Here is a 20,762-nt window from a genome sequence, read left to right as displayed (position 1 = left end):
GTAGACAGAGTATTTGTCCAGGCTTATTAATGTTGGTCTTGTCTATGTGACTCATTTTGGGCCATGGAATGTGGGTGGAACTGACAGTATGCCAGTTCTGAACTGAGTCCTTAAGAGACATGACATGGTTTTTTTCTGCTTGCTGCTCTTACACTTTGCCATCTGTCTTGTTAAGAGGATGCCCTGGATAACTGCAAGTCCCAGAATGAGAGATAAAAGGAACAGACCTAGACCCAACATACAGCTTTAAGCAGAGCCCTTTCCCTTGACTATGAACTTACAGATCCACAAACAAGAAAAATCAATGTTTGTTATTGTTAACCACTGAGAGTTGGGAGTTGTTTATTACATAGCATTATCAGAGCCAAAACCTAAATAATACATCCTATTTGTGTTCAGATCATTCCTCCCCTTGCCTCTGCTCATATTGGGAGGGAGGGCTAACCCTGCATTTTGCAGGTTCTTCTGTCAGCTGGCTCTGGCTAGGTGCAATTGGTGGAAGATTGGAGGACAGAAAGGCAAAAGCTGGGGTATTTCTCTCTCGCTCTCTCTGCCTCACATGGCATATCTAGTAACAACTACATCTCCTACTGGGCAAACCCTGCCTTAGTGCTGGTGGCCGTGCCTTTTGGACTCCTCTTTTGACCCTCTAAGCCCTAGATGTAGTGGCTTCCTACTGTTGCTCATCTCTAGGTTGTCTCATCTGCTGTTGATTGTCTCAGTTCTTCCATCTCTTCAGAAAACAAATTCCTGTGTTAAATCCCCTCTTTTTGAAGTACCTACAGTGGGTTATGTTTTCTGACTTGAGCCTAACTGTACCTGTACAGGTACTCACTTTTTTTCGGTTAGACTCAAACCTAAGAGAATGTAGAACTTGAACTGCTGGAAACCATCTTGTAACCAGAGGGAATCTGAATTCAATAAAGCCAATATAAAAAGCAGATCCATTTGAGACTGGATTCCGGTTACATTATTTGAAATTGTAGATTGAGCTTTGCCTAAAGCTTAGGTAGTTCTAGCCAGGGATTTCAATTACATGAGCCAATCATTCCCCCTTTTCATAAGTCAATTTGAGAATTTTTTTTCTAGCACATATAATTTATCTCTTACAGGAACACTCTCATTATATTCAGGGCCCACCCCATTCCAATATGATCTCATCTTGACCCTTACCTTAATTACATTTGCAAAAATCTTATTTCCAAATAAGGTCATGTTCTGAGGTTTCAGGTGAACATGAATTTTGGAGGGGATACTATTCAAACCACTACGTACCTATATTAATATTTTAGTGTTAATAACAACTATAATAAAATTTTACATCATTGCATTACTTATGAGGTCTGACAATTAGGTTCCCGAACTTGTTGCAATGATGTTGCTAGCCTTTTTTGATATCAGAGGGATCATTCATTATGAATTTGTACCACTGGACAAATGGTTAACCAAGTTTACTATTTGGAAATACTGAAAATGCTGCATGAAAAAGATGAAATCAACCTGAACTTTTCGCCAACAATTCATGCCTCTTGCATCACGACAGTGCAACAGCTCACATGGCATTACTGTGAGGGAGTTTTTAGCCAGTAAACAAATAACTGTATTGGAACACCCTCCCTACTCATGGTCTGGCTCCCAATGACTTCTGTCTTTACCCAAAGATAAAGGAAATATTGAAAGGAAGACATTTTGATGACATTCAGGACATTAAGCGTAACATGATGACAGCTCTGATGGCCATTTCAGAAAAAGAGTTCCAAAATTGCTTTAAAGGGTGGACTAGGTGCTGACATCAGTGCATAGCTTCCCAAGAGGAGTACTTCTAAGGTGACCATAGTGATACTCAGCAAGAAGGTATGTAGCACTTTTTCTAGGATGAGGTCACAAACTTAATTGTCAGACCTCATATATATCTGTTAACATAAATTGGTAACATTCCTTTAAGATAGAGCTTAGTATTGTTTTTCATATGGTTGGCTATCAATAGATTATCTGCAGAATGAGTAGTTTAATTATGGATGAATAAAGATCTCTATTGCCGCAAAATTTTATCAGTACATCACTCAAGGCACAATCCATAGATTAACAATAATGTAAAAGCATTAAAAACAACAACAGCAGCAACTGCAAAATGTAGAACAGAACAACTAATAAACGTATCAAAAGCAAAAATAAAATACCTCCAGCTATGGTATATTTTAAGCAGTAGAGCTTTTCTGTAGGACTGTGAAAGAGCCAAATCATATTTCAATATCCATGGGTTTTATAAGTATGAGAGAGTCTTCTGTATTCTGTAGAGATGTTTAGTTAGATGAATGATTATTCCTAATGTAATAACTTGAATTTTAGATTTATGAGCACAGTACTTTCTTAAAGTGGGGTGCATCTTCACAATTCTGGGAAAGTCAGAACTAATAGACTTTGTCATCTGATGGAAGCAAACTGATGAGGCTTGCTCTGCATGTTATAACCATGTCAATTTCAAGTAAAGCAAGAATCTCTAAAATATGGTTATTAACCTAACTACCAATTAGAAAATCTACACATGAAAGTATATTGTAGCTCATTAGGTAGAACCCTCAATTACTAATTGCAGTGTTAACACCAACGTAGGTAAGACGGTGAATGCACTTTGGGAGTAGGGTATAACTATGAATTAATGTAAAAATGAGGTTGGGAAAGCAACAAAGAGAACTTTTTTATTCTTTATACAGAAGGGAAGAGCAATAAGAATCCAAGAATCTAGAAGGGAACACCTCACCCAATCCCCACATTTAACTAGTGAAGAATATGCGCTTAGAGAAGAGAATTGATTTGCACAGACTGGCTCTGAATTCACTTTCCAACATACTGTCTTGTGTCTTTATAAAGAAGAGAAGTTACCAAGACAAACCAAATAGACAATGAAAATAAGAAATCAGCCATAAAATACCCTATTGCTAACGTTACAGTAAGTGGTTTAGAAATATTAAGTAGTGGGGAATGGAGAGAGAGAGACAGAGAGACAGAGAGAGAGAGAGAGAGAGAGAGAGAGAGAGAGAGAGAGGAATGTTTGTGTACATAATTCATATAGCATAGTTTCAACTTTTATAAGTGGTACTCAAATGTTTAGGCACATTGTATGCATGTACGAAAGAATAAAAGAACTGTTAACTAATGACTCATGAAACAAGATCTATGTAACACAATTTACTTATTTTCAAGGTTCTGTGGAGAAGTGTACATATTTTGATATTAGGGCTCAACAAATCCAATTTAAAGCCACGACTCTACTTGACATTTGGCTAAATGAAGTGGTTATGACAATTGCCCTTTTGTCTGAAATATAAACACTATAAAACAGGTTGATTGGAACAACCGGTCCTGTGAAAATCCTCTATTGTAGTCATGGGCAGCAAAGTGTTCTGGAATCGACTTCTGTGAAAAAGCAACAACCACTGTCACTGTCAGGCATCAGGTTCAGTTACCACTTAAATGTCAACCTTTTGATGACTATCTTCACCCACCCACCCCAGAAGGTAAGCTTGGTGAGGACAGGACCCCTGTGTCAAGGTAGAGTCTGGTGAAGAGCTAGCTAGTGCTCGATAGTATTTGTTGAATTGATTTCTCAAATCTGTTATCTCTTGCACCCATTTAATCAGCTTCAGACCTAACTTTCCAAATATCTTCAAAATACCTCTACCTATCCATGCCGCTCACAATTCAAACTGAAGATACCCCAAACCAAAATGCATTATTCTTCTCCCAAAGCTGTTCTCTCTGTATTCCTTAGATGGGTATTACTGTTACATAATAACCAAGTCCAGATAAGTCAGCCTCTTAGGTATCTCCAGACACCTCTTCCTCACCATCCCTTCTGAGATAGTTTAGGTAATTGTCATCTTTTAAGTCTTGGAATTGCTGCCAGTCTTACTCCTTTCTTCAAAAATCCTTGAAAATGATATTTTTTCTAAAACACAAATCTATTTATACCATTTCTTCTTTAGAATCAATCCCAACTGTCTGCAAGAAATAATCTAACTCCTTAGCACCTACCAGGCCGTTGAGCTGTGTGTCCTCCTCTAGCCTCATCTATCTCCTGATCCCCAAACTTCAGTCATTCAAATTCTATTATTTCCAGAACATTCCAGGTACTCCCACACCTCTGGAACCTTGTTCTCTGTGCCTTGAACACACTCCTTACTCCCACTTATACTCCCTCTTAGCGAATTCCTGTTCATTCTTCAAAACTCAACTCTTTTCAAACCTCTGACCATCACCCTCCAAGACTGTTAGGTGTTCCCTCTTTCACAGACTTCCATTGATTGAGCCTCTACCATGCTGCTGAGCACGTTGAAGGCAGGGACCATCTTCTTCATTTTAGTCTCTTCAGCAAGCAGCAGTACCTCTTCCCTGTTTTTGATGAGTGAATGATGGAATAAATGCTAGAGAGAGACCATCATTCCAGGTCAATCCCCACAGTTTACAGATGGGAAACGGAGTCCCAGAGATGTGACATGATTTGACAAAATTTAACAATAGAAGGGTCTAGACATCCAGGCTTTTGGCCATTTTTTATTTTTTGCTATTAACAAGCCACCTTTACAGTTATTACAGACCTATCTATTGTTACATTTAAGTCCAGTCTCTACTTTAATCTCAACCCTCTGAGCTGGTAAGCATACCTCATTGTGATGAGGTTAGTTTTTCTCCCCTGGCGCCTGTGTTTTCTTAAGGAAGTGCCAACATCCCTTTTTTGCTTTCAGTTGTGGCCTGGAGTTACTGGATTCCTCTCCATCCCTCACCCCGACCCATCAGGAGAAGAGGGGCCTTTCTTCTGAAAGGTTTCTACTCAGGACTCCCATTCCTGCTGGGTGACAGTTTGTCTCCGGAAACCATGGCGACCTCAGTACAGCCAGATTGCGAGTGGATTAAAGTTTGGGAGGGGCTCTTAACGGATCTGGATAAAACAGGACAACGCCCTTGACCTCTGCAGGACAACATTCCAGGATAGGAGGTTGATGCAACTCTCCTCCCTATGGGGACTAATAGGATGGACTGTTGGCTGCCGCTGAGGGGCCAGATGGGAGGACTTGCTCTGTAACCAAGCCACTCAGTCTCCCAGCAAAAAGAGAAGCGTGGCCACCAAAGATGTGAGACGCCGAGCGGCGGAAGGCGGGGCACCCCCGTCGGACTGAGACGCGCGCGCAAGGCGCGTGTTTCCCGGGCGGATCCCGGGGGCGGGGCCTCCAGCCACGCCCACTCTCCGCCTTCTGATTGGTCCCTTCGAAACAGGCGGCGGCGATTTTGCGGCAAACCCTAAGGCTGAGGCGGTGGTGGCGGTTGTTCAGGGGCGTGCAGACACCGCTCAGATTGAGCCGAGATGTCCCACAGGGAGAAGTAACCTTCCTGCGGCAGAGCGGGTGAGTATTTCCGTTTGCCTTCTCTTTCCCCCGCGAATTTCTTCTCGCCTACGCCGGGCTGCCGTGCTTCAGCCTGAGGGTTTGTGGAACCCCCCGCGTAGGTCGATTGGGACCCCAAGCGGCGGAATCCCAGACGCTCTGCGATTGGGCCGCGGCGGGAGCCGCGTGCTCTGATTGGTTCCTGGGGCGGTCAAGGTGCAGTTATGCCTGCTTTTACCTGCCCACTCTAGTGCTGTGCGAGGGGCAACAGGTGTGCTTGGCGTGGCGGGCCGCACGCAGGTGCAGGCGTGCTTGGCTGGGGGAGAGCTTTTTGAGCCGCTGCGGTCCGTGCGTTAGAACCCAAAGCGGGATCAGAGCCTGAAGCTAGTTTAGGGCCTCCAGGAGCATCCCCGAGCGCCTAGCATCGTTGGGGTCACTGGATTCTTCAACAAAAACCCTCGGGAAGAATTGATGAAGTCACCGACCTTGGAAAGAGAACGACACAGCCATTGCTTCCTACACTTTCTTCCCTATTTGTCGTCTCCAGTCCTTGCGAGGCCCAGATTTCCCAAATGGGCAGAAAAGGAGATGTAACTGGAGGTTCGCGTGATGCTTTCCAACCCACACTCCTGCGTTTGCAGGGCTGCGTGGGGTGCGGGCGGGGGTGCTTGCAAAAGAAAGGGAAGGCTTGTAGATTGCCTTGGAATTGGAAGGAAAGTTTTGAAGGGAATGCTTGCCCCTGCAGTCACCCCTGGTTCCTAACTAATCTTTTCAAACCAAGGGATTGAATCTTACGATTTAGAGTACTTGTGGTGTGTATGGGTGGAGAAGCTGATTCAGTCGTTACTAAGTGAAGAGATGTTTTTTCGCAGACTCAGTCAAGGTCAGAAGTTTAGGTTTTGCTTCGTGTGTGCGCTAATAACTACTCTCAAGATAAGCAGTTTGTGAACTGCTGCCATCTGATCACCTCTCTCGGCTCTTAAGTGAGCGAGAATTGGAATTCTCGCCAGCTCAGATTCCCTTTGGGAGGAGATTGGAATAGATCTGAATGAAAAAGTGGAAACTCTGGTGATAGTGTAGATAATGAAACATATTGTCTTGTCTGACTCTTGTTTCAAAAACTCATTGAAAACTAATGGACTGTGAATAGTAGGTGCCTGCGCTTTTGAGATTACTGAATTAAACATTGTATTTCTTTTTAGTGTAGCAGCGTTGCTAAGCATGCAGGCTCTGAAATCAGACTTGCTATGTGTGTGACCTTAAGCAAGTTATTTACTCTTTCTAAGCCTAAATTTCCTAATCTCTAAAAGAAGGTTAATAATAGTTTCTACCTTATTGATGTGAGGGTTGTTGTGAGGATTAAATGGAATAATCTGTGTAACTAGTTTAGCACAGTGCCTGAAACATAGCTTTTGTTATTTCTGTGCTGTTTAATTTGGATTAAAATTTTCAAGTTGTCCCCAAAGGGTGGAGAGGAGCAGAAGCGAAGGTGGTGCCAAAGGTAGTGATAGTAATTATTCATTGATCAAGTTAATACATGCCAAGCACTTAAAACAGTATCCGGCACATACTAAACACTCTTATGGAATACATTATTGTCTAGAATGTGCCAGGTTCTGTGTTCTAGGTGCTTTACTTCTGTTCTTTTTAGAGCTCTTAGTAATTCTGTGTAGTTGGTGTTACCTGCATGTTATAGGTGAGGAAACTGAAGCTGAGAGAAAGGAAATAACCTACTGAGGTCCACCAGAATTCAGCCCAGACTGTCTCACTCAACATCCAGTTTCTTCTTTGTATCACACTGTCCTTACATTTATATTCCCAGCATTAAGCAACTTCTCTGCAGAGTTGTTTGTAGGACCCAGGTTCATTTCTGCTGTGGGTATGGATTTATTTTGAATATTTTGTTAATTGAAAAACTGAGAAATAACTTGTGATGGTAAATCAAAGTGTGTGATAAGAGAGTAATGTCAACAATATACATGATATTACTAAAAAACTAAATGAGTCCAATTGGTGTGGCGAGAATTGGTCAGTTCTGAAGTAATGTTTCCTGATTTATATTTTTCCATTTAGTTTTTGCTTGTTCACTATATTTTTACTAAACAGCACTCTTCTAGTATCTTTTCTCCCCCTGTGACTCTCATTTTAAGTTTGTGGAGATAAGAGAAGGAAGTTCAGTTATTTCAATAATTTTTTTCAAGCCAACTGTTAATGAGGAAAGTAAGGGATTAAGGTTACTGTGTATTATTATATTTTATTTCTTACAGTAACATGTCTGTGTATGTATTTCTGGTGTGTGTGTGTTTTACTTATTATTTGTTGCTTTTTATACTTTGATATCTGATACATCTTTACATACCTAATGAACCATGTGATGTACGTGGGATTTGTGAGAATAGGAAACTTGTTTCACTTTGAGTTTCCCTATTTTTAATTGAAGTTTAACTGCCATTGAGAAATGCCACAAAATTATTATTTCTTTAGTTTTTTTCCTCAAAATTCAAAAAGTTTTCTCATATTATTACATTGTTACAGAATAGGTTGTTTTAACAGAAAGTTACCATGTATTTCATAAATGAATTACTACTAATTTCCAAAGAACTAGAATGTAATAAAATGGAGTAGATATGCTAAACATAATTTCATCTTTGTTGATGAAAGAGTCATAGGAATTCACCGGATTATAACCATCAGTAATATGCTGGATATTGCTGTAGTTCTGACTGATAGAAACTTCTGCCTATTATTACATAACATAAACTTCTGTAAAAAAGTGTAATATTAGCTATAGTGAAGGGCTCACTTTATGTAGTCTTAAACCTAATAACATTTGTTTTCCCTTGATGGATGACTTGTTAATATTTTTGATTCCCAGAACAAAATTGGCTGTTGGGAAATGGTTTAAATACATTCAGAAGTTTTTCTTTTTTACACACACACACACATACACACACAAACACAATTTAGAAAACATTGTGATCCCAGTAACAATTATATATACTGCCTTGCCGATTGCTTTTGGTTGCATAAGATATAATAAACCTCTTTTAATTTTAGTAGATGTAGTTCTACCTTATTTTTTAAATGGCTAACTGAATCCACTGTCTGAATGTCCTGTAAGTTATTTGAGCTGTTTTCTGCAAATGGATACTTACTGTCGTGTTTACATTTCTTTATATTAGTGTGTGTGTATTTTCCATAGAGTCTTTTAGTTTATGATATATAAAGGAAAACTGATTTTAAGTTCTTTTAAATATTTTTGTATCGCACATTTCATGATAAATTAATAATTCTGTCTAATATAAAATTAAGTTATTCAGGTTGAATCTCTGCCAAACAGTGCAAGAGGAAAATTTCAAATAAAAAAAATCAAAGACTCCCAGCAAATGAACAGCCTCTATATTTTACAAATAATATGTGATGTTTTATTAAACTGTAACAGTCTTATTTCTTTCTCTTAAAAGTCTTCATCTGGCTTGAGAAGCTGCCTTTCCCTTAAATGAATATACCAGAGATTTATTTCATTATTGTTTCATATTTCTTTTAGTTGTAAATACAATATTTATTGTATTTAGGAGTAATCCCAATATTAATTTTAGCATTGACTTCTACATGGAAGTAGAAGAGATGGAGACTGTTACCCTTGAGGATCTTATTTTAAGAAGTGTAGAGTACAGTAAAATCGAAGCATATCTCACTGTATAACCTACATTGGGGAGGGGATTCAGGGGGACTCTTTAGAGGAATTGAATGTGAAGGACAGGTAGGAGCGAGTTGGAAGAGGAGGAAGAGAGTGTTCCACGTAGATGGATCAGCTTGTGCAAAGACGCAGAAATGAGAGAGCATGGTGGTCTAAGCAAAGTTCAATATGGCTGGCGTGTAAGGGTCAAGAGATGAGGCTGGAGGGGATCTGTAAGGCTTTGTTAGCTTTGTGAAGGAGTATGGGCCTTATCTCAAAGGCAGTGAAGAGGCATTTAGGGCTTTAAGCAGAAGAGTAGTAACGTCCTCAGGTGGGAGTTTGTGAAGGATCGCTGTGGCTGCAGTACATGAAGAACAGGTTGGACGCTTAAAAGGTTGGAGAAAGGGTGACTGGTTGGAGGCTGTTTCAGTAAACCTGGAGGAAGATGATGGCAGCTTGAATTAGAGGAGTGGTTATAGATACTGAAGAGAAAATTTAGAAGTAGAAGCAACAAGATATGGTCATTGACTGTTTCGGCTGAGGAGAGGTAGGGACCCCTGGAGGAAGAGGTAGAGGTGTGAGAGAGGAAGGAATAAAGGGTGCCCTGGTAACTGGGTGAGTCTTGGTGTCATTCCCCCAGGTGGGAAACACAGGAAACCTTTGTAAATATTTAAATGAGTGAATGAATGAACTAGTGATCTCAGGTACACAAAGGCAGGAGCCTTTGATGTTGATGATGGTGGTGATGGTGGTGATGATAGCAAACAGCACCCACAGTGGGTTTTACATGTAAATTTTGCATCTGTTCTTTTTTTAAACTGGTGTCCTTTTCTCATTGCTTCAACATACTGGGCTCACTGTATCTTCTAATCATGTTTTGCTTTCTTGAGGTTAGGTTAAATGTCTTGACCCTCTGGACAAATCTTTCTTCACTTAAGTGTTATTAGTTTCCTATTACTGCTTATAACACATAACCACACACTTAGTGGTTTAAAACAACACAAATTTATTATCTTATAGTTTGGGAGGACAAAAATCTGAAATGAGCTTAAAAAAAACAATGGTGTCGGTAGGACCGTGTTCCTTCTGGAGGCTCCAGGGGAGAGTCCATTTCTTTCCCTTCTTCGTTTTCCAGAGGGCACCTGCATTCCTGGGCCCCTTCCTCCATCTTCAAAGCCAGCAGCATCACCACTCAAATCTCTCCCTCTTTCTCTGCCTCTCTTCCGTCGTGGTACCTATCACTTTCTCTCTCTCTGCTTCTGTTCTCACATGGCCTCTTCTGACTCTGACGCTTCCCCATCTCTCTTCTAAGGACTCTTGTGATTACACTGGGCCCACAGGATAATCTCCCATGTTAAGGTCCTTAATTGACTCAATCTGCAAGGTCCATTTTGCCCACGAATGCAGTATATTCACAGGTTCTGGGGATTAGGACACAGACATCTTGGGGGACCATTATATTGTCTACCACAAATGGAGTTACTTTATTTAAGTGTAATAGAAATGTGCTGCTCACTGGGGCAGTCGTATGAATCCCTGAGTAGCACACCGTCCCCAGAATCCTTGCTCCTTGGCACAGCTATTCTATCCTGTGTACTTGGACGCTCTGCTTCCACCCCAGTCTTAGTAATTTTTTTCTTAGTGATTCTGCTGGTATATCAGGCAGCCTGCTTGACCTATTTCTCCTTGGGCATGTTGGGTGAGAGGCAAAGTCAATTGATCAATTCAGATTGCATAATAAAAATAAAACATAATAATACCAAAAAAAGTCTCCTTTCAGACACTCATCTGCTATGTGGCTGCCTCCAAGCTTTGCTGTTATGTTTCTTCTATGGCAGAAACACTGTGGAGAAGGGAGAAACCCAGTGTTTCCTAGAGATTTTCACATTTCTCGTACCAAAATGTTTCCTAAACTTCTTAGGCTTAAATACTTCTATCAACACTATGTCCAACAGCAGCCCAGGAACTTGTACTTGGCCAAGCAATGTACAGAAAAAACTCAAAATAACATAAAGCACTCACTGTAAAGGCAAGTGATTGAGAGAAATGCTATGTGACTTCAAGAGCTACAGATAGAATTAATTCGGGTGGATCAGGGAGGGCTACTGGGAAGAGGTAAGTCAAAGAAGTTATATTCCTGGATTAGTTGAGAAGAGGAGGGATCTCTTCAATTATTCCTTCCCTATCTCCTTTGCTGACTCTTTCTCTTAGGTCTAAATGTTGGATTTTCACAGGACTTGTTCTTAGACCCTTAAGCACTGCTTTCTTCATTTCTTTCTCAGGTGATCTCATTCTTTCCAGTGGCTTTACCTCCCAAGTATTTGCTGACAATTTCTATTCCCTTAACTTTCTTTTTAGCTCTAGATTACTATTTCCAACTGCCAACCTGATATTGCCACTTGAGTGTCTTTAAAGGTTTATCAAATTAAACATGACCCAAACAGCACTTCTGACCTGTCTATCCTGACCCACCCCCGCCAGCCCCGTTTCGGTCTGTTCAGACTCCCATCATCCTTATCTCAGTAACTGCTACCACTGTCTATTTGCTCAGTTGCTTAAGCCAGAAAACTGGGAATCATTCTTGACACTTCACTCTGCTCTTACATCCCTCTCTTTCACCCCTCCATCGCTAACCATTATCAAGCCTCGCTTTTCACTCCAAAATAGATATTACATCCCTCTACTTCTCTGCAGTGGAGACACGTCAGCATTCAAGCTCAGTCACCATCAGTTGTCACTGAACTCTGCAGTGGATTCCTAACCCTTCCCCTGCCAGGCTTACTGTCCAGCTCATTTCCTACATGCTTCGTTTCTTTTGCTCTCACGGTTCCTCCTTTTCTCACTGTTTCCCATAGTGCTTTTTTCCCAGATCTCTATTCAGCCTTCTGTTTTCTTCCACTGTCTGTTAAACCCGTCACTATTTCACTCCCATGCTTGTCTTTCCCTCTCAGCTCTTTTAACACTATGAATTTTAGGTTATGTTTCTCCCTGGGTGAAAACTCTTCCTTGGCTTCCTGCTGCGCGTGGAATCTAATTTCCTCAGCATGGCCCTGTGTGATGGGGGCCCCTGCCTAGCTTCTCAACCCTGCCCTAAGCCACACATTCTCCATGCTTCCGCCATACCGGCTTCTTTCCGTTCTTGGAATGTGCCAAACTCTTTCTGTGTCCAGAGTCTTTACAAAAAATTATGCTCTATGCATAAAACTCTTCCTCCTCTCTCTCTCTCTGGCCAATTCCTACCATTCTTCAAATTCATGTTTTCCCTCCAGCAAAACCATTTCTCACCACTCTAAGTGTCAAGTAGGCCCCTGATGTTTCTCTGTTCTTTCCTTCACAACTATGATTTAACATTGTGTGTTCCATGTGTGTATTCCCTACGTACACAAACGAATGCATTAGCTCCGTACAGGCAGCCAGATGTCTGTCATGTACATCACTGTGTCTCTTGCTTGTGTGCCTAGTTCAGTAAAGGGTGTAAATGCTGTTGAATAAATGAATGAGTGCCCCCCACATGACAAAGTAGGCAGCCCAAACAGTGATAGAGCCACAGAAATGAGCAAAACTGAGGACAGTGAGGGGACAGACAGGCTGACTGGGGCAGAGCACCTATGTGGGATAAACTCCCGGAGACTTCTGTTCTAGCAGGAGAACTGGACGTCACAAATTCATGTCTCAGTATCCCCCCAGTTATGATGTGGGTATTGTAAAGCTTTTACTGTCATTGAAAACCTTCCTTGATAAAGCTTTTACTTTCATTGATATGATCACTATCATATTTATTTTTATGATAGTGAAAGAAGCTTTCCAAATTACATTTCATATTTTCTGAGTATTATTAGCCTTGTTTTCTTATCTTTTTAAACTGATAAATTATAGTAAAGGAACTATAATTATGTCTCATTACAACAACTCACTTGTTAAGTGCTAGCTGTGTGTCAGGTACTTTATTTGTATCATCCTATTTAGCCTTTACGACAACCAAATGAGGGAGTTGGTGGTATCCCATTTTGCAAATGGGAATACTGAGGCCCAGAGAAGTTAACCACCTCAAGGGCCTATAGCTAATACGCGCTGGGCAGCTACTTTCTACCGCAGTGCTGTTTCTATGGTGAGTTACTTTAGCACAGATATGAAATATGTTTAGTATGGATATAGCATTTCTATTTCTTTCCGTTAGGCAATCAGGAAACATTTTACTCAAAAAAAATTAAAGCTGAGAAAGTTGTTTTTTTTTTTCCTTGAACAAATCAGAGAGGATATCTTCTTCAACTAGTTTTCCCATAGCTTATTAAAAAACCAATGTGCTTTGACATACAGAAAGGCATGTAGAGACTAGTATAACAACACCTGTGTTCTCACCACTTACGTCGGAATCAGGTCTTACTAGTACCTCTGTCCATCCCTCCCCAACCCCTTCTTCCTCCCGCTTCTCAGGAGTAACCACTGTCCCAGCTTTGGCATTTAGGGTGTACCGGCTTCTCAGGAGTAACCACTGTCCCAGCTTTGGCATTTAGGGTGTACCGGCCGCGTGCTGAACGTGTATGTGTTGCAATGGCCATTGATGCTACTACTTTTCTGAAGAAACTTACCTTATTTTTTAGCTTCTTTTGCTATTCTTTTCTAAGTTGACCCTCGATTTGTACCAGGACTGAACCATGCCACCTTCTGCCCTCCCCACCATGTCCTGTAATGTGGGTGAGGAGTAAAAATGTACTCAGCTTCAGAGCCTACAGCTGTGAGGCAAAGGGTCAGTTCAACAGATTGGCGTTTTCTCCCATCGGGATCTGAAGTCACATGGGTGTGAAGAGCTTTACCAAAAATAACCCTGAGAACCCCATGACTGAAACTTTTTAAGATGAGTGGGTTAGGCCCAGAGCCTGTTCCAGTTTCAGGTGGATGAGCACATTCTGTCTTTCTCACATTTCCCCCAGGTTTGAAAATTAAGTGGAGCAGTCTTTACTTACGATCTCTGCGTAAGCTCCTTGTCTTGTGCAAGATTCCCAGCTGGGTAAGAGTATAGTCCGGACGTGGTCACGAGAGGTCTTTTTTTCCTCCAAATCTAAGGGAAAAGACTTCCTCAAGTAGGCAAAACTTGCAGTAGACATCTCCAAGAAGAGAAGGACAAAAATAGAAACAAAATAAAGCCAACAAGTTTCTAATTAAGATGTAGCTTCAAAAATGAAGTGTTGCGGATTCAGTATAATTGGTTTACGGGATGTGGGGGGGAGGGGAATAGAGACTGAGACTTTCAGGGAAAGATAGGAAATAGGAAAATACATAATAAAATGAGTTTGAAGCAATCAAGCATTGTGAATTGTGATGCAGATTGAGGGCTGGGGCTAACTATAGAAAAGATGCTACTTTGGGGATTAAATGCCTGAGACACAAAAATGATTTAGAAAGAGAATAAATAGTGAATGACTAGAAAATATCAATAACTGGCCCTTAGTGTTTGGGACACAATGAGTACTCATGAATTAATTGATTCACTGATACAATCTTATCAGTTTATAAAAGTTTTCCTGTCAAACCGTGTATTTATGTACATGATAGGTTTTCCTCACATAGGAAGTTACGTTGTAATTTACCTGAGTACTTACCTGAGTATTTTATTAAAGAATTTCTTTTTACCTTTAAATTTCTTTTTAAAGGTAATCCAGATGGGTTCTCTTTTTGTCGTCTTAAAAGCAGTTCTTTCTATTGCACAAGAAGGAATGATTCAAGAATTATACATAAAAAAACATTTCTGCTAAAGTTTAAGTGAATGTTGTACACAAATTCTTCATTTCTTTCATAAAACTAATTTTGTTGAATTTTCCACAAAAAGTGCAACTACTGAACATTTTTGTGATAGCTTCTTTGTGAAAGTGTCACTGTTCTTGATGTGCACACATGCCTTATAATTTCGGCCTTCTTTTGTTTGGGGTTGGCAGTTCCAACTGTTCCAGCTCTTGTCTGATTGTGTGGGACTCCTTATTTTAATGGGAGCAGCTTCTTTGCTGCATTTTTAAAAAATGGTTTCGGAAGCTCCTTACTGTGGATCTTTGTTGGGGACAAAGGATTATTTATGCTAAAGGAAAATGTATTCCCCATGGACTTAGCTCGTGGGAAGCATAACAAGCTCATTAGTAATGCTCGGTTGTGCTTTGGCCTTTTGCTGTGGTAGAGAGGGGAAAATGACATCAAAAAAGACATTCTGCTGTCCTTTTGCTTTCCTGCAAAGAAAATATGATGTAATATTAGATTTTTTAGTTGGGTTTAGCTCAAGTTCAACTTTGGTACCAGGAGAAATGTTCCTGAAAGGAAGGCAATACATATAGTTGGCACTGTGCAGGAGGTATGTCTGGTATATTAGAGGAGAAAATAACTTTTGGAAACTGATAGCATTTTAGCCTTATAAACTGTTTATTTTTTTTTCTTAGAATCTCTTCATGGTGGTGTACAATAAAAAATAACTACTGTACTATGCTGCTATAAGCAATTAAAAATCCTAGGTTTTATATATGTTAATTATTTTGAGTGTTTTTAAACTCTTCACTTTTTTTTCCTCTGAAAGTACATTAAAGAATTATTTAACCTAACTTAATTAATCCAAGTTGTGTGTTGTTTTCCTTGTAGATTTCAAGACTATTACTTCAGAGCTAAATTCTGCTGTTTCTTTTGTGTTTTTGTCTTTAGCACCTTGTGGAGAAAATCACTTATGAAAAATTATTATAGAAAGACATTGAGTTTTGTTTCATAGTTAAAATTGATGTTTGGTTTGTTACCGTATCATCTGGCAAAAGAAGCTTATGGTTAAGCTTGTGAATTTATACAAAGTCCAGATGAACTTTATGATTTCTTATGTAAAGATCAGATGAGAGATACTTGACTTTTAGTATCAGTTATTGTGATATTTGTATTTATATTATATTTACATTATGTTTATAGGGGAAATTTCTTGGAGATTTTTATGTGGCTAAGTTTTATTGCTAACTTTAATAGGCAAATACTTCAAGAATTCCTTTGAAGCCAGATATTTCAAGAATTGGCTTGCTTGAAATCATACAATTAGTAAAACGTCCCACCAGCATTTTCATTTTTGGTAGATTAGTTAAAGAAGAGAGAGAGGGAGGGAGGAAGAGAGAGAGAGAAAGAGAGAGAGAGAGAGAGACCTCTCTATTGTATCACTTCTCTATCCTAGAAAAAACAATTACTTTGATACCTGTGCCAAAAACTACATATTAAAATGTGTTTCACATTTTCCTGTTTCAAATGAGGAGTGCTTTTATGAAGTAAGAAGCTAGGAGTGATTATTGAATTCTTTTATAGTCAAATTATTCCAACTAGAAGAAAAAGTTTCAGGTGTTCAAATAAATCAGAATCCTTGTAATCTGAGGGGTTAGAAGGATAAGAAAGCTGTCATTGTGTGCATATTAATGTTTTGTTCTATTTTTCAGAAAAGCAGTTTCATTTCAGTATTGAGACCATGCAGCCTGCAATTCAAGTAAGTGCTTTTCTTGGAAAAAATATTTTTAAATTGTGAGATTAATATAATACGATTGTAATAATTAGTAAAATACTAAAATTATCAAAATATTTTTATGTACTAGTTTTCTTCAGTTTTTAAAAATTTGTATTAAATTTATTGGTGTGACTTTGGTTAGTAAAAGTAAAATTATGTACGTTTCAGATGTACGTTTCTATAATACATCTATTTATTGCACTGTATGTACTAGTTTTTTAAAGCACCAAATTTTCATAACAGGAGTACTATATTTTGACTCTCTATTTCTGAGAATATTTTAATTTTAGGCCTATGTTGAATATTTGTAGGAATCACAAATACCATATTGGATATTTGTAAGAATCAAAAATACCCTAAGGTTGGTGAGTCCATTTGATTTATATGACTCTGGGGAAAGAATTGGAAATATTTTGTAGTTTTCCTCATTACAATTTAGTATATATTTATAGTTAAAAAGCTTTCTGTGAAAACAAATCTAAATTTTTTATTTTAGATAATTATACATGTGTCCTATAATGCCTGTAAAGAAACAATTATTAACATTTAAAGAGTGGTTTTTTGTTTTTTTTCTTTTTCTGTTGCTTTGTTTTTTGGTGGGGGGAGGCAAGATGGGAATGAGACAAACCTAAATAATCTTACATGTGAGTGATCTCCAGAGTTGGTACAGTATTTGCTATATTATTCTTACATCCTTTTAAGTTTTCTTTCTTTGCTATGAATAGAACATGGTTGACTATTAACTTAAAGGTAAAAATCACATTGAAGTTCTACCTAGAAAGAAAGATGAAAGCAGCTGATGATAAAATTTGTCTTGGAAAATGAGAACTTTAGAATCAATCAGATTGTATTTCTGATCTAGTTTTGCCAATCTGATTGTGAGATTCCGGCAAGTTGTTTTACTTCTCTGAATCTCTGCTTCTATACTTCTACCATGTTTTCCCGAAAATAAGACCTAGCCAGACCATCAGCTCTAATTCATCTTTTGGAGCAAAAATTAATAAGCTCGGTCCTATTTTAATACAATACAATACAATACAATATAATATATAATACCAGGTCTTATATAATATAATATAATACTGGGTCTTGTATTAATTTTTATCTCCAAAAGATGCATTAGAACTGATGGTCTGGCTAGGTCTTATTTTCGGGGAAACATGGTAAGGTGAGATAACACACACAAAGTGCCTACTAGAATGTATATTGCATAAATTTGGTTGTATCATTTATACAACACTTCACAAATTTGGTTGTATCATTTATACAACAAAATTATCCAGATGTAAACTGGAGATTATACCTGTGTCATGCAAGTCTTTCTTTTTTCTTTCCTTCTTCTTTTCCTTCCTTCCTTCCTTCTTTCCTTCCTTCCTTCCTTCCTTCCTTCCTTCCTTCCTTCCTTCCTTCCTTCCTTCCTTCCTTCCATCCAAGATGGCTTATGAAGCTAACAGTGGGTAATAGCTTAGAGAAGAGAATTTATCAGTGGTTAAGAACAACTCTGAATGTGGTCTGAATGTACTCCCTCCTATGCTATACTGCTATATCCTGGTACTCTACTAATAAAGAGTTCTGTTGTTTTGTTTTCCTTTTGGGACTTGGGAGTCCCTGGCAGTTTCCCAGAAGGTCTTATTCCTCCCCTTTGGGTCTTCTCAAGTCCATATTAAGTATGCTCAGCACTTATTTATTACTCAAAACCATTGTCTGATCATTTCTTTGTATTCTCTTTTTAACCAGGTCGCAGAAATGTCATCAGTTTCATGTTGACGACAGATTATATTTTCTTGATTTGTTATAGAGTGCTGTTTATCATTGCCACATTGACCATGTTTTTCTCATTTCTACAATGGTCATTAATATTTTTTTAACGTGGTGATTATTTTCATAGTGTTGTTTATAGTTCCATGAAACCTTCCCTAATATAGATTCCACAGATCTGTCTTTATTGATTCTTCTCTAAGAGCACCCTTAGCACCTACCATGGAAGTTTTTCTTCTCTACCTGATGACTATGAGAACTTCGCAGAATTTTTACCTCTTTCTCAGCTAACTATATTAGACATTTATCTAGTTATTTGTAAGTACATTACGGAGAGGATACATCCAGTAAATAGGTGTTATCAATTGGTTTCTTATTTATTACATTAAGATCTTACTTGCCCTTTTTATGTATTTCATTCTGACTAGTATCTAAACATACAGTCTAAAAACCAATGAACAATAGTTCCTAACGTCTTTTGGGTCATAATCCCCTTTTGAGAATCTAACAAAATCTATGAACTCAGAAAAGGGCCATGTGGACACAGGCATAAAATTTTCCGTAAATATGAACAAGTTTATGTACCTGCTCAGGTTCATGTATAGACTGCCTATAAATTGAGAATTTCTGCAGTATGACAGCTTTCAGCATGTTTTAGAACAACCATTATACATGTATTTTTTGTTACTAATATCTAACTTAATATGCTACCTGACTAACCCAGGTTATTATAGTCTTCTGCTTCCAATAATAGGACAATCTAAATACTCTTCTCCCCAATGTGGCAAGAATTTGGAATGACCTTTATTAATGTTAGCTTCTTCATTTTCACACTTAATTTTTTCAAAACTACCTTCTAACTAATGTACATTTTTCCTTGACAAACATTTGCATTTGCTCTGCCTTTTTTCAGGTCTGCAAAATGGTTAAATGACAAATAAAACCATATTCCACTGATTATAACATACTATTGATTTTAAGATGCATCTTGATTTTGGTGGTACAAAATCATTTGCTAATATCTATTCCTTAGTTATACCAACAAATATTTTTGGCTAAATACCATGTGCTAGTATTATACTGAGTTCTGGGATTACAAACAAATACAACATGCTTATGAAGGAAAGGTTTAGATAATAAATCTTTGCTACACTCCCTTTGAAAAATTTTAAGAGAATTCAGAGAAATAAATAACATCTTGTCTTTTTCCTAAAACTTTATAGGTTCTCATATAGTTGGGAGTTCATTCCCCAATTCCTATACTCAATTCTTGAAATAATGTCCTTCAAGTGACTTTTGTTTCTCTTATTCTTTGGGTATTTTTATTTAGTTTTGCTACTCCTGCTTGTCTCTTGTGTTGCATATTTATGTTCTTTCTTTGCCCTTTTTTTTCCTTTTAAATTTATGGATGTTAAGATTTTTGTTTTTAAGCAACTTTATTTCTCATGGGAGATTAGAAACAGTTGTTTTCTCCAGCGTTTTTCTGGATTAACTGTGGTGGTGGTGTGGCTTTTGATTTGGTGTAGTAAGACTTAACTCAATAAACGTCAGTAAGTTTAATATGTTTTAGGGGGAAAGTTAGCTACTTTTAGAAATCAAGTAAGTAAGGATACTTGGTATTACTTAGTTTTTACACTTTTCTTTTTTAAACTTTTTAAAATTTGATTTTAAAACAATCACAAGCCTACAAAGTAATTAAGTATAGTACAGAGATACCTGTTTGTCTGAGTCATTTCAGAATAAGTTGCCAATGTGATGTTTCATCACCTCCAAATACTTGAGGGTGTGTTTCTCACAAATAAGGACATCTTCCTACACAACCACAATGCAATAATAAGAATCAGGATATTAACATTGGTATAATACGACCATGTAATACTCAGACCACATTCAGATATTGCCAGTTGTCCCAATAATGTTCAGTTCAGAATCACGGTTTTCATTGTGTTGTCATTCTCAGTCTGAAACAATATCCAGTCTTTGCTTTGTCTTTAATGACCATGACCCTTTGTAATATTACAGATCGGTTATTTTGTCGAATGTCCCTCAATGTGGATTTACCTGACGTTTTCTCATGATTAGATTCAGGTTGGGCATCTTTGGCAGGAATATCCCAGAGGGCCTCTGTGTTTTCTCACTGCATCCTGTCAGGTGGCATGGGATTTTGATTTGTCATTATTGATAGTGTTCACTTTCGTCACTTGGTTAAGAGACTGTCTGTCAGGTTTCTCTATTGTAAAATTACTCTTTTTTTCCCCTTTGTAATAAGTATTTTATGAGGAAGTACTTTGAAACTATGTAAAAATTCCAGTCCTGATCAAAATTCCAGTTTGTTTATTTGTTTATATCTTTGGATTTATAGTTGTCTATTTTATTCAGTGTGTTACCATTTATATCATTTTGATGCTTAAGTTGCTCTTGATTTAGCCAATAGAAGTCA

At 38.3% G+C, this 20,762-nt stretch overlaps 1 protein-coding gene across 1 annotated transcript in view; it reads left to right on the top strand.

Moving 5' to 3' along the window:
• Positions 1–4,971: 4,971 nt before the first annotated feature.
• Positions 4,972–20,762, top strand: part of GAS2L3 (growth arrest specific 2 like 3) — a 36,649-nt gene continuing 20,858 nt past the window's right edge. Inside the window, exons 1-2 of the mRNA XM_081059233.1 lie at positions 4,972–5,402; positions 16,500–16,546. Of these exons, the coding sequence (XP_080915359.1) occupies positions 16,529–16,546 (18 nt within the window). The 5' untranslated portion in view covers positions 4,972–5,402; positions 16,500–16,528. The remainder of the gene's footprint in view (positions 5,403–16,499; positions 16,547–20,762) is intronic.

The sequence above is a fragment of the Rhinolophus hipposideros genome (assembly GCF_964194185.1).
Source record: "Rhinolophus hipposideros genome assembly, chromosome: 9".
NCBI lineage: Eukaryota > Metazoa > Chordata > Mammalia > Chiroptera > Rhinolophidae > Rhinolophus > Rhinolophus hipposideros.
Note: the sequence above shows the minus strand (reverse complement) of the source record. Positions and strands in the feature narration are given on the sequence as shown.